The 15209-nt window shown below is 34.1% G+C and overlaps 1 protein-coding gene across 11 annotated transcripts in view; it reads right to left on the bottom strand.

Annotated features, from left to right (window-relative positions):
* The window catches only part of LOC145670500 (uncharacterized), a 63727-nt gene that overhangs the window by 17544 nt on the left and 30974 nt on the right, over positions 1-15209 (bottom strand). For 8 of the 11 annotated variants that reach the window (XM_081739241.1, XM_081739242.1, XM_081739235.1 and 5 more), the window contains one exon: positions 9135-11735. The exons of 1 other annotated variant lie outside the window; for it this stretch is intronic. In XM_081739241.1, the coding sequence (XP_081595367.1) occupies positions 10385-11735 (1351 nt within the window). In that variant the 3' untranslated portion in view covers positions 9135-10384. 2 more of the 11 variants (XM_081739246.1, XM_081739245.1) reach the window with 2 other exon arrangements.

Here is a 15209-nt window from a genome sequence, read left to right as displayed (position 1 = left end):
TGCTTCGGCATCCCTTATCAGTTTTGAGGCATGGAAACGTATTTCTTCCGTAATTTCACATCCGCAATTAAAACCTGCACCACATATTCTCTTGGTAGATTATTCTGGTAAAAGAAAAAAGCAGGTTAAGGGTGAAGTAAATATTTGTGTGGAAATAGAACACTTGATGTTCGACATAAGAGTTCTGGTAGTAGATGAATTAAACAGAGAATGCTTATTAGGTCGTAATTTCCTCACAGTCGCCCATGCGATGATAGATTTTTCGAAAAACGTAGTTAGTTTTTCTGACGGAAAAGAAATTGTTGTTGTTCCTATGCTCATTGAAAAATCACATAATAAAGAAAATAGTTGTTGTCAACCTAAAAAGATTTTGACTTATGCTGATCGAATAAATAAACCTGTTGATACTGAGTTTAGTATTTCTGTAGAAAATAATAACTTGTCAGATGAAAGTTCAGAGTTCGAACCCAATCATGACTATACATCTTCAGTATGTCCTGTAATTAATAATTTGGTTTCACAAAAAGGTAAATTAGAACAAGAGTGGATCCGTGTTTTACATGAACGAGATCAGGCTTATTCACAGTTGAGAAAAGAGTCGAAAGATTTTCGAATAAAAGATCTTAACATAAATCAAGCAGTAGAAGAAAATTTTTTACTCGAGTATTATGGTTTACAAATGTCAGAGATTGACAATGAGATTCAAAATGCTTATGGTAATATCCAAAGTAAACAGGAAAGTTGTGGGGATAAGGTATCAAATGATAATGTTATTTTTGAAAATGTGTGTGCTGTAGCAACAATAAACGAAATTAGGGAAAAGGTTCATGAATGTGATCATTTAAGTAATGAGGAAAAACGGCAATTATTTGATTTGTTGGTAAAACATCGTGATATATTCACAGATTATCCAGGTAGATGTAATCTATACGAATATTCTATAGATGTTGACACTACTGACCCCATAGTAAAACGGCAATATACGTTACCCTACCATTTTAAAGAAAGCATTGATAAGCAAATTAATGAATGGTTAAAAGTAGGTGTCATTGAACCAGCAGTGTCGATACATAGCCACCCAATTTTCTGTGTACCTAAGAAAAACACCACTAAACCTAGAGTCGTAGTTGATCTGACTGAGCTGAATAAGCATGTTAAATTAAAACAATTGAAAGTAAACCGAATCGATGATTTATTGTTGAAATTTCAAGGTGCTAAGTTTGTAAGTTCAATTGACCTTGTGTCATCGTATTCACAAATTCCTGTGTCTGAGGAATCTCGTGATTTTATTGCTTTCTCTTGGAACGGTCATATGTACAGATTTACTGTTATCCCATTTGGATACATTAATGGTTCTGTTGCTCTCATAGATGCATTACAGAAGGTGCTAGGTTATGCATTGTATAACAAACTTGTTTCATATATCGACGATTTAAGTATTCCAACTTTTTCTTTTGAAGAACAATTAAATTTATTAGATCAGTTATTTACTAAGCTGAGTGAAGCTAACATGACTGTCAACCTTTCAAAATCTTCATTTTGTAAAACTAGTTTTAATTTTTTGGGTTTTGTTGTAACACCTGAAGGTATTTGTAAAGATCCTTCTTACGTAGAAGTTGTTCGCCAACTACCTCGTCCAACCAATATAAAACAATTGCAACGAGTTTTAGGCCTTTTCGAATGGTGTTCTAAATTTGTACACAAGTTTGCTGAATTAGCTGCTCCTTTATTTGAACTTATCCAGAAAGGGAAAAAATGGATTTGGACTCCAGAATGTGAACATAGTTTTCAGTCCCTTAAAGACAGTTTGGTTCAAGATGTACTACTCACTCACCCAAAACTTGATTCCGATTTTTCATTGATTACCGACAGTTCACAGGTGGCCGTGGCTGGCATACTTTTTCAAGAAATTGATGGTAAACGTAACATTATTGGGTTCTGTAGTAAAACTTTAAACAAAGCACAGCGTGCGTACACTACAACAGAACAAGAGGCGTTAGCAATAGTGATTTCTATTCGTAAATGGGGACATTTACTGTATGGTAAACATATTAAAGTGTATACTGACCATAACTCTTTAGTGTACTTACATAAGATCAGAAATTGGAATTCTCGTTTAGCTCGTTGGAGTCTTGAATTACAAAGTTTTGATTTGGAAATCATTCACATTCGTGGAATTGACAATAAAGCCAGTGACGCCTTGTCACGTATAGTTTTAGCTCCTAAAACTGAAACTCATACGGTGAATAACCTCGAAGTGCTACCGTCATTTTTCGGAAATATGACCATACAGGAACTAGTCGAAAAACAACGTGAACACGCAGAATATGGTGCAATAATGAAGTTTCTTCAAAATCCTAACGACCCATACTCTAAGGTGAAAAACAGAAATCTTGAAAATTTTTATAAACTTGAAAAAGGTGTACTTTTGAACAGAAATTTTCATTTCCCAAATTCTTGGAGAATTTGTATTCCACCTTCATTAGTTCGTACTGTTGTAGAACACATGCATTGTCAACGAGGTCACTTTGGAATTGAAAAAACTTTTGGTTTTGTAAATGAAATTTGTTACTGGAAGTCCATGAGAAAAGATATCAGTAATTTTATCAATGATTGTATTGTATGTAAAGAAACGAAGGTAGAAACATCACCTCCGGCTAGACCAATGGAAAGTATTACTGTTAATGGTCCTCGTGTACTTATTTCAATTGATATTTTAGGACCATACGTTTCTTCTTCCTCAGGTTATAAATATGCATTGTCAATTTTAGACGTTTTTACTAGATATTACACTTTATATCCTATGCGAAACGCTACTATCAAATGTGTATTACGTTGTTTAGAATCATTGTATTTTTTGCATTTAGGTATTCCCAGTGCTATTCTGGTTGATAATGGTAGCTGTTTCATTTCTCGAAAATTTAAAGAAAAAATGTCAGAATATGGAATTAAAATACACTACGTAACACCATATCACGCTTCTTCTAACCCGGTTGAACGAATCCATCGTGAGACTAATCGCCTATTTAAATTGTTTTGTAGTGAAGATCACACTGCTTGGGAAAAATTCATTCCTCAAATTGTAATTTTGTTAAATTATTCAATTTCAAGTAGCTTAGGTGTAAGCCCTGTCAGCTTGCATTTGAATGTAAAGCCTTCTGAATCAGTATTTAAGCATTTTGGTATTGTGGTTACTGAAAAGGACACAGATGAATATGTTTTGTGGGATAATAAATTAGTTATGGCAGATCTGAAAAGAACTGAAATAATTCGTAAAGAAATGTTAAGCATAACCTGAAACAAGAAAGTAAATATAAGGTAAAAGAAAATGACTTAGTTTTCTTGAAACAAACGAATTTGAGTTCAGCCATAGACAAAAGAATCTCAAAATTTCTTTATCTGTACAAAGGTCCCCTGTTGTGTTCTAAAAAGGTCTCAGAAAAGGTTTTTGAGTTAACGGATCCACTCACTGGTAAATGTTTAGGATTACATTCAGTTGACAGATTAAAGGTTTGGAAACCTACTAAAGAAACAAAGAGTATTTGGCTTAATTTAGCTACTAAACACTGTGGAACCAAAAGTGATGAAATCCTAAAAGAACAGAGTAAAAGTTCAGAGTTGAATAGTTGTATTGAAGAAGTAACCTATGATTCTATCAATGCTGTAAGGGTAAATCTTTCAAACCAATGTGATTCCAAAATTAACTCCAATAGAATTGGTAAAATTCTTGATGAAATTTTAGAATTAGATTCATATTTAAAATATCTCACTGAATCATCATGGTGTAACGTACATAACTTAGAGTTTGCATTGACAAATTTTATTAATCCTCTCGTTTTGTTTAATTAGCATTCTGGTAAGATCACAGTGATCAACTTAGAATGACTGACTCCTACTGATGTGGTGGGCTACCGCAGCCTTGTTTTTCCAACTAAACACGCCTACGTGGTGAACCACCGAGTCACAAACGGGAGAATAATAATAATAATAATAATAATAATAATAAAAACAGAATCAATGTTCAAATGCAAATGTGAGATTAGCAAAAGGAATATTTACATGATAATTGTTAGCAACTATTGTTGCATTCACTGTGTACTAATCTTTTCGTTGAATACGAAAACATTTCAAGTAGTACTTGAAGACATTGAAGCAAAGGTCCCTCCACTATTATGGGTTATTCATATTATGTAATGCCCGGAGTAGGCAATTTTCTTATTAGTCCCCTCTGTATTATTTTTGAATTTTAACTAAACGTTCTATCTTTTCACTTTGCTTCGGGGATGGAAACATATTAATAAATAAATGGGGTAGGGTCTTGCAAATTTTATGCAGGCAGTATATTTATATATACTTCGAGCGTGACGAGCTCGCATAAGCCCAGTTTATTTCATTTCATAGTAAATGAAATATTTTTAGTGTTATATTTACATACGTGTTTTTAATATGCAATTTTAATACAGTATAAACCAATTGTGTGTACTATATCGTATATTTTAGTTGTGTTGAATTATTTTGAATATTTTTGATAAATATTTTGTGTTAACCTGTCAATGAAAGTACATTTTGAATTTTATGAATAATGTTGATGTTTTCATTGTAATAAAATTTTCTACACATATAGTAGGAAGGAATATCTCATTTTCGTGAAAAATAATATTATGATAAGTTGAATTATTTCGTGATATACGATATTCTTGAGTGATATTGTGTGTTCTATTTTAGAAATTAAGAAGCACTATTGCAGAATATTAAAGCAATTTTACCATTTTAAATTTATTGGTATACATTTAGTATGTATTGTTATGTACTTCTAAATATGGCATTGAATACAATACCTCATTGAATACGATACCTTACCAAACTTAACACGTTATCAAATATAAAACTTTATTGAATATTGTATTGCATTGAATATATTAATATGTTTGTATAACTTGGTTTGAATTTTGAAAAACATTATGAAGTATAATGTTGAATATTATTTTGAATTACAAATAACTATTGATTTATATTCAAATATCGAAATTATTTTGTGTTTACATTTCAAGGAATAATTGAAATAAATGGAAAATGTAAACAAATAATAAAAATGAAAGGACTCAAAAGACATTTACGAAATGGCCCTCGCGTTATCGTAAATGGCCCTCGCGTTCGTTATTCTTCGAATTTCGCGATTATGTGCGTTCGAGTGAAGCTATAAACTGTTATTCTTCAGTGAGAACGAACTTAAAATGACATTCACCCTCTATGGACTAATGGAGTGCTGTGATTGCTGTTATGTTGCAGTATGGTTATGAAGACTTGGATTCCAGGTTTCTTGCCCACTTCTGTGATACCTTCAGTGGACAGTCCGTTCGCGGCCAGTTGTAACGGTATGGATTGGCATGAATTTTTAAATCAACCCTCGTATTTCCCCAGCCTCAATTCTTAGAAATGAAAGCAGCCAGCGAACAGTTGGAAAAGAACAATGCTTAAGAATTTCTCACCCAAAAGGTACCTCACTTTTCCAGACAGTCTTATTTCCTCCCGTCAGTCCATATTAAGAAGAAAAATTTTGCTACCCTCGAGAGAAACGCCCACGCACAAGTCCTCATGATGATGACAGAGTATTACGTGACAATGTGAAAATTATTAATAATCGTGAATTTTACAATTTATTGGAACAATCAGTGTTTCTAGTGTGAGTTCTATTAACCTATGGACCATTCATTATATATTATTAGCAATATAATAACGTAAAAACTTAATGTTCTCTACGAACTATATTTTAGTTTTGTCAGTGTATTCTTGCGCTACTAACTGGCAACTATGTGAGGCGTGAAGAGAGGTGTGTGTTTTCTTAGCCACCATGTGAAGCACAAGGTACCAAGTTTCTGTCTTCACTTAAAGTATAGACATACGTAAAGTTCCAGTGTCTGACTTCTAAAATAATGTAAAATAATTTGTGGAACACAACGTTCGAATTTAGACAAACAAATTAGTGTCTTTTCACGTATTTGTGAATAATGAAAACCACATAATCATACTACTCCAATTCACAAGTCGCAATGTCAAGGAGAGCATCAATTTCTGCGAAATGACACGGACTGATTAAACAAACTCTCATGTGAATTAATCAATTGAGTTGAATACTTTATAATAGTGCTACACCAAATTTGTATATTTAACAGTGGTGATACTGTGAAATCAACTATGTCTTTTATCGTAATATGGTAATGAACACCTTCACAGTTAAAATCAACGAAGAAACTTCTCTTTGATTCGTTGTGCATTGCAGAAATGAAACCATCGAGCTGTTATCTTCAAGTAGCAATGTAAACGAAATCTTTCTTATGAACGTGTATTGATGTTCGTCGTTACGTCCGTCTATATCGTCGTGCGCGTTTATAGATCGTCGCGAAATCGCGTATTAGGGCCAATACATCGTCAAGTAAAATATTATCCATAATTTGCAAATGTTATTATTGTTGAATCATATGTAATTTGTACAGTGAAAGTGAATGATAATATAGTGTTAATTTAAAATTCTTGTTATTATTCATAAAAGTGAAAAGTGCTAACCAGATGTGTTTAATAAGTTTTCTTTTAGCGGTTCAAATGTGTACCAGATAAAGTATATACGGCATAAAGTGTTTGTCAGAAGGTAAGGTATCAATAAGCGGTGAAGGACAAATATTACTTTCGTCTCCCACTATCCATCTGGCGTAAATCACGCATGGCTATCCTACCTTGCACTTTCTACAGGTATTGATCAGCGTAACTTGGAGTTGACGCAACAGCGATGGTGGGTAAACGGCTTATGCCTCTGATGGTTAACGCCCGAATCCCAGGACCGTAGGAGTGAGAATATTTGTTTACTTACCAGTTCTTTATTGGATCTGTTAGTCTTTTACAAATGAATGATGTTAAAGGAAGACTCCACAAGAGATCCAAGGTTCGAATCCCCATATTATTATTATTAGTCGGTCTTCTCGAACTGGAACAAGCAAGTATCAAACCCCATTCCCCTTATATCTGGCTTTCCCGAACAGGAACAGATAATGAACGAACCCGGCACTCCTCTTGTAAATAATATTGACACTTTTTTGTAAAAAAAAAAAAATAAATACAGTATTTTCTGTGAAAATAGTCGCTACCAACCTATTATGTGTAACGGAAAATTCATATAAGCTGAAAGTAACATTATCAAAATATAGCGCTTGAAAGATAGCTTGTTTTTTGTCGCTTATCCTGCTTGTTCCTGCCTTCCACGCTGAGTTAGGCAGATCGGGACAGTACATGGGAGTTGCCGAATTGTGAGGTGGAGGGGTGGGAGTGTCATGTTAAAAAATAGCAATACTTTGCCACCGCTATAAATCACCAGTCGAAGGAAAAGGCAAGGGGTAAAATAGCTGTAGAAACGGTTTATTGTTTATAATTCGCCCCCCTTTCTCTCTACAGATGAGGCACCCCTATCCCACCGCAGGGGCATATAACTGGCATTTTGAGACTTGAATGTCAGTTTTCATAGCACTTGGCATGTATAAACCCAAAAATGGGCTTACTTTAACATAACTAAAAATAATGAACAGTTTTTTTTTTTGTAATTTTTGATGAAATTTTGAAGCTTTGATACAATAATTCTCACAGAAGATATTATCCGATTTGAAAAAAAATCTACACCTGCAATGTTCATGTGGTTGGCCACAATTGCCAGGTATTACACTTCGTTCCGAAAACAAAATGGCAAAAAGACACACCTTAGAACCATACTGGGGATACTGTTTCCCCGGTCTCCTTCCGCCTTCTTCGTAGCAAATATACACACGTATTATCTCGCATTGCATTTATGCATCCCATATGCTATATATTTCTCCTTTAGGGGCAGAGTTTATTCTGAAAATTCTTTCATTCTTTACTTTTACATGATTATTCTGCTCATAAAATTCGCTGTGTAGGTAGTGTTGGTAACTTATGTAGCTCTCTGGCGTGAGGGGTAACACCATGACTACTTGTTCTAGTTCTTCGATTTATAGATATCACACGTTGAGGTTGAAGTTGAATATTAAACGTTAGACTTTAACTGTAGGATGCACGAATATTGATACTTGATGTTAATGTTAATTGAGAGTCTTGCTACATGGTTAAAAAATTATTAATCTTGTTCCTATACTTTCCGTTATTCATTTTGTCTCGTTATGTCAATTTCTATAAAGCTAAATTATATTTCCAATAAGAAGCATATCTCTTTGGATTTATCATAAAACATATCTTCTTCTACAGACTAGTAGGTCTGTAGGAGTGCTTAAAATTCACTATCATCTTCAAAAATATAAGCAAAAATTAATATTATCGTTTCATAATTGGTTTGGTGCTTCTGAGTATGTTTGTACAAAATAGAAATAATCTAATTGCTTATATCTTCGTCTTTTAAAATAATCCCTAATGTCGTTATTGTTGTCTAATATATAATCATCAAACACTGCAATAGAATAATCATTTCATTCTCAATTGAAGTAAAAGAATCAATGTTCCTATTTTATCTTTAAATTTTAATTCTGGTTAAATAACTGTTGTAGTTATTACTTTGATTGATTTATGGTTTGGGATACATATAAAATTATTCCGTAGCCAACTTGGTTTTATGGAAAAATAACAGAATAATCTTGCCACATCCAGATGAGCCTATAATAAAGTATTGCATCATCAGTATTGCATCATAAAGTATTGCATCATTTCCCATTCTTTTTAAACTATTTTCCTTAGTTATGTTTTCTGTATTCCAATTACTAGTTTCGTTAAACTTTCTCTTTTCCTATAGAAAAAAATATTTTGAGTATTTCTTTATTTTCAGTTGTAATATTTTAAAGTGAGGTAGTAAATATTGTAATCTTTTTTAGTCATGTTTCGTCTTGCTAATATTTAATTTAGATGATAAAAGGATTTTAAAGCCTTGCTATAACTTGAGATGATGCTATAATTGACTAAACAACAACAAGAATAATTTTTTTTTTCAATAACATTTATTGCAGATATGAAATTTAGGAAGCGATTAAACTGCAATGAACATATTTAACAAATTGAACTTTCCTGTTTTTCTTCTTTAAATTTTATTCTAATTTTTGAATGGTACACTTTATTAACTTAATGGCTTTTTCTCTTGGAATATATTTAACCAAACAACTTATGCATTTATTATATAATACATAAAGTGTTTTATCTAGTAATTTTTTTCATTTGGAAAAACAAATTGCATCATGAATTTAATAAAAGTGATAATACTTTAAGTATAGCACTAGCTGCACTTTACAATACATATTTAACTGAAAATTTTCACATGATGAACGGATTGGATATGCAGATGAAAATGTGTATACGAAATGGACAAAACAATTTAAAGAGAATCAATGGTTATTTAACGTGTCGATCTATAACAACATTAACAGATTATATAGTGTCAGAGTATATATAGAAAATGGTTTTGCCAACGTTACTATAAGAAATATAACCACTTTCTTCGGATATAATTTTATGAAGTTGTTAGCAAACCAGACTCACATGTATGTTCGCAAAGTTTAATCCATTTATACATTTAATGCTAATATTAATGTAGCTTAAAGTTGGTTTAATAAATATAGTGAAATAAATATAGTGATTATACTAACAGAGTCACAAATTATAGTATCTCTTATAACAAAGGCAGAATTTAAGAATAATAATATATATAACATTGAATAGTATACATATGAATCATAAGAAACATGAGGTTTCTCAACAGCGTGTCAAAATGTAACTTGTGACTGAGACTTTTGTTCAAATACCTTACAAGGCACCAGACAGTACGGTGTCTTTATACAGTAAGTAATGAGGGGTGAAATCCCAATCTTGACTTCTGAAAGAATTACGTCTCATGCTTGCCACATACAAGAGTCCTCTTACGTGAATATCTCTACATTTGATACACCAAAAGCAATCTCCAAAGGAATCCCTACCCATAACCGTAAAAAGCATAAGGCTTCTTAGTAGATTCTACGAGTAGTTATTTCAGGAATTAGGATTTTCAAGAGAATTTATCCTTACGTGACTTAGAAATTGATTGTTTCCAGGTGCATAAAATTTGAGAACCAGTATGTCTTAGCATGTGACGCTTGAAATACTTTTTTTAATGTAAATCCCTTTCCACACTCCTGGCATTAAAGTCTCTCACTAGTGTGTATTAACATATGTTGCTTCAAGTTATTCTTTCCATAAAATCCTTCCCAACATTCCGTAAAAATATGTGCTTTCTGGCTAGTGTCTGAACAAGTGGTTCTTTAAAACATAATTGTGGGAAAAGTTTTTCTTACTCATTATAAAAGTGATATTTGTCGCGTGTGTAATAGGTGCACTGCTAATGCATTTTTCATGAAAATTGCTCCTGACACTCCTTGGAAATGTGAGGCTTCCCATCGGTGTGTTTTAACACGTGCGTCCTCAAATTAAAAGAATACGAGAACCCCTTTCCACAGTGTTGGCAGATATGAGGTTTCTCACCAGTGTGTATTACCATATGCCGACTCAAATAACGCTTCGTTGCAAATTTTTTTCCACATTCGTGACAAATATAAGATGTTTTACAGGTGTGTGTTAAATAGTGATTCTGGAAATTGCCGATCTTTGAAAACCTTCTTCCACACTTATGGCAAATATGAATTTTCTTAACGGCATGTATTAGCACATGTTTTTTTAAGTTACGCTTCATTGCAAATCCTTGCCCACAGTCGTGACAAATATGAGTCTTCCCACATGTTTGTCTTAAAATGTGACTCTTCAAATTACAGTCACTTAAAAACCCTTTTCCGCACCTATGGCAAATATGAGATTTCTCACCGGTATGTGTTAGCATATGTTGCTTTAAGTTACGCTTTAGTTTAAATCCTTTTCCACACTCGTCACAAATATGAGGTTTCTCACAGGTGTGTGTAAATAAGTGAATTTTCAAATTAAAGTGTCTCGAAAACCCTCTTCCGCACTCATGACATATAAGAGGTTTTTCGCCGGTGTGCGTTAACGTGTGCCTCCTCAAATTAATAGAATACGAAAATCTCCGTCCGCACTCCTGGCAGATATGAGGTTTCTCACCAGTGTGTAGTATCACATGCTGCCTCAAAAGACGCTTCACTTCAAATCCTTTTCCACATTCGTTACAAATATAAGGTTTCTTACCAGTACGTGTTAAAATATGAGTTTTGAATCTATAATTATTACGGGTTACGGGTTTCTTTCCGGTGTGTGTTAATAAGTGATCCTTATAACTACTGTTTCTCAGGAATCCCTTTCCACGTCGATGGCAAATGGAAGTTTTCTCACCGGTATGCGTCAACATGGAAGTTTTCTCACCGGTATGCGTCAACATATGTCGTCTCAAATTATACTTATACGAAAATCCCTTTCTACACTCCTGACAAATATAAGGTTTTTCAACAGTGTGTGTTAACATGTGAAGCTTCAAGTTTTTATTCTGGGAAAACACCTTTCCGCACTCCTGCCGAGTCTTATAGTTCCCACATGTATGTCTAAACACGTCCTTCTTAAAGGGTGATTTAACGGAATCATTCTTTTCATACTCCGGGCATGTAAAGGTTTCCTCAAATTTCTGATCTAATATTTCCCTTGATTTTAACGAATCTTCATTGATAAACACGTCAGATGTATTATATTTCAGAACTGGATGAGAAAATGTACCCTTTAATCTAATTGCCACATTCTCTTTCCTGTAATCAATATATTAATGAAATTGTTAGTCATTGGGAACAACAGAAAGAAATAGGTACTGCGTTACGAAACCTTAAAACAACGTATTTGTATAAAAAGTTTTACTGAACCTTTCAAATGCATTATGAAAATAACAAGGTAATTCTGTTGCTTTATCTGGAGGTCTTGGTTCAATTGGCCCTCACACCGTGAACTCAATGCAAATGGAGATAAGACGAAGGTCCGTTGTTAGTAGAGGTATATACAACCTACTGCCTGGTTGTAGTAGTTCAGTTACACCGGGAACTTGTGTAAGGACAGAGTGAACATGGGACATCCCCAGACTGTCGTAAGGGTTGTATGCTTTACGAGTTCAAACAGTGTACTGTGCTTTGGAGCGGAGCGGAAGATAAGCCAGTTCTTTGATGAGGATGTCGCGGCACTGCAGCGGAGGTTAAACAAGATTAAGGACGCTATTAAAACACTCAAAGATGCACCACGTTCCGGAAGACAAACACATGTACAAAATGAAGATCTTCAGGGAGCAATGAAGGTGAAGACTGGAAAGACATATCAGGAACTGGGATTATAATTCAACATGAGTAGAGAAAACCATATGGCAGCACCTCCATCAACTCGAGAAGACTACAACTTGGTTCGTTTTGCCCCATTCGATTTGAATCCAGGCCAAAAAGCAACGCGACCAGACACCTGTGTTTCTTTGCTGTCTCGTCTGAGGAAAGAACGATTTCTTAACATGATGTTGACATGTGATAAGAAGTGGTTCTGGACGAAGCTTCACGGCACTGTCATCATTGGATCGTGGAGTTGCATCGGGAAATGCTACGAGCTGGTCAGAGCATCAATGTAACTGTGTATTGGCAGCAGTTGAGCTGTGTTCAAAAAAATCTCAGAACTCTGGTGCCAGCACTTCTGAAGACAACGTTGAGCCCAACGTGGCTAGGATGACCCGTGTCAGCATTCTATGCCTTGGATGGGAAACACTATTGCATCCGCCATACTCTTCGGACATTCCAACTTCCGATTGTGACTTGCTAAATCCCTTGGAAAATCACGTTAGAGAATGTCAGTTCAAATTCCCAATAGAGGTGGGAAATGCACTTGCTAATTTCTTCGACTCAGGGCCCACAATGTTCTATCGTGATGGAATCCATGGCCTTCTAGAACATTCGCCAAAGGAGTAGTTGAGCTGATGATAATTTTGGCCTTTCAGGTACATCTTACGGGAGATATCTATGTTCGAAAATGGTGGATGAAAAAGCGACACAGCTTTTTGGCTGGCTTTATAAATCAATACCGTACTGTCAGTCAAACTGGGAGATTTGGTCCTGTTTGTGTGACCTGCTTCCGACTACTGTGCAGAATGTGAAAATGTAATCAGTTAAATCAGCATCTTCAGAAAATCCGCGCCATGAACTTGGTTCAAAACGAAACTCAAGTAGGAAGTCCAGCTCTCCCGCACAATTGATGATATGTCTATAGAAACCCAAACATCGTGAATAAAATTTGGCATAATCACCACCTGCTGTTGTTAACTTATAGAGTAGCATGCGGTAAGAAGTGCATGCACATAACTAATGTAGAGACATTTAGAATATGAGACTCTGGAGTCCCCTTGTTTTTATCATTCAGAATCTGTGTTTATTTCTAAGCATGTAACCACACATGTGTTCCAAGAGAAATAAATAAGGACGCCGTTGAGCCCAGTCCATACAGATAAATTTTGTGAGTTCTGGTAGTTACTTTTCGATATGTCTCGAAGAATGCTAAGCATTGTTCATTACGACAAACACAAAATTCATCTTGAACAAGTAGCTACATTATAGCCATTTAAATGTACCTTACTCCGTCTGGTTTGCACTTTCCACTACCCACACTCAGTCCGGTTTGCACTTTCCACTACAGTAGACACAGATACTTTTGCTGTTGTTAACTATACAAGGCAAGTATCACATATTGATCAGAAAAGAATCCTTATCACTACACATAGTTAGGGAACATTATATCTCTTGGATTTAATACTTTCACTGTGTCCATTCTAAAAGTCTCGCCTCTTGTGGTTTCTCGTGTTGAGAAAAGTATCCTCGTGTAGAACTATCAGTTCTTAGGCATTCTAGCATAAGCTTACCAAGTAATAACCATACTCTAGTAAAACCTTGTTCCACAAGAAATATGTATAATATGATGGATTGTAGATGACGTCTTCTTTCAGCAGAATTAATCTTTCTAATTTTAGTTGTTCCGTTACTTCTACTCAATTTGGATCAAGATGTGACCCAGTTAATACATACACTTGAGATCACTTCGTTGGTCAATACAAAGTGATAAGGCGTTTTAAGATACATTCTCGCGTTGTGATACGAATCGAAAATTTAAACACACTGAGCTACTGTAAAATTGACGACCACGCAATCTATAAAACGGAAATAGTTAAAAAAGATATAAACTATCATATGGTGACATGTATCTATTCCTGCAACAGAGAAATCATTGTTAAAAAGTGCATGGTTTAATATATTACGACAAAAATGGCAACAGATTCAACACACAGAACTAAATATGGCATCTTAGTTTTCCCCAAAAAATATTACATTCACAAATTATGAAATATTGCCTATTAGAGGAAAATATAGCATTTCTATGTATTAGAATAAAAAAAGAACAATTGTGACATTCCTAAGATCAGAAATTTCGTACTTCTAGTTTAGATACAATACTGTTGGTACAATAAAAGAATAACATGAGATACTAAAAAAACAATGATGTTAACGTAGGACGAAATAGAAACAATAGTTCCCGTGGATTTTTTCGTGGTACTCCTGTTTGTTCCTACTTTGTAAGTCCGTAAATCGCGCCATGATTCACTTGCTCTAATCGTCATAAAATACATAAAATATGAAATTTCAAAACTACATGTAACACAAGATATATATTGAATACTTACTATAACAAAGAATAAATTGTGAATGAGATAACATGTGAGTCAATATTAGAAAGAACAAATGTAAATTTAATTATACTTTAAACGGGAAAAAGTCCTTGAACTTGTTTGTCTAATACATTTCGTATTGAGAAATTAATGATTATCTGTCTATGTTTTAGACAACGGATTAATAGTAATCAACACCAATACCTTGAATAACCCATAAATTCTACACTTGTGGAATAAATAATCGATGAATAACGTGAAAGAAAATTTTCTGATTATTCTAAGAGTGTAATAAAAGTGAAGTTTTGCCGTTCTTCTAAACAGTGCAAGGACTAATTCCGAGGCGGCGGTGTATATTCATCGTCTAACTGTTAGTTAAATTATCTTACTTATTTCTGTACAGAAACCATACGGAAGTCACGTAGCCCAAAAAATTAGAACACTTATAGACCTTTGCGATCCTTATGTATTCTTTACGCTAAATAACTTTATACTGTGATATTTACTGTATACGGTACTGTATGAATTTTTGGAAATTCATATA

This window comes from Thermobia domestica, chromosome 14 (genome assembly GCF_964235325.1).
Source record: "Thermobia domestica chromosome 14, izTheDome1.hap1.1, whole genome shotgun sequence".
Lineage (NCBI taxonomy): Eukaryota > Metazoa > Arthropoda > Insecta > Zygentoma > Lepismatidae > Thermobia > Thermobia domestica.
The sequence above is the reverse complement of the archived record's forward strand: the minus strand, read 5'-3'. Positions and strand labels throughout refer to the sequence as shown.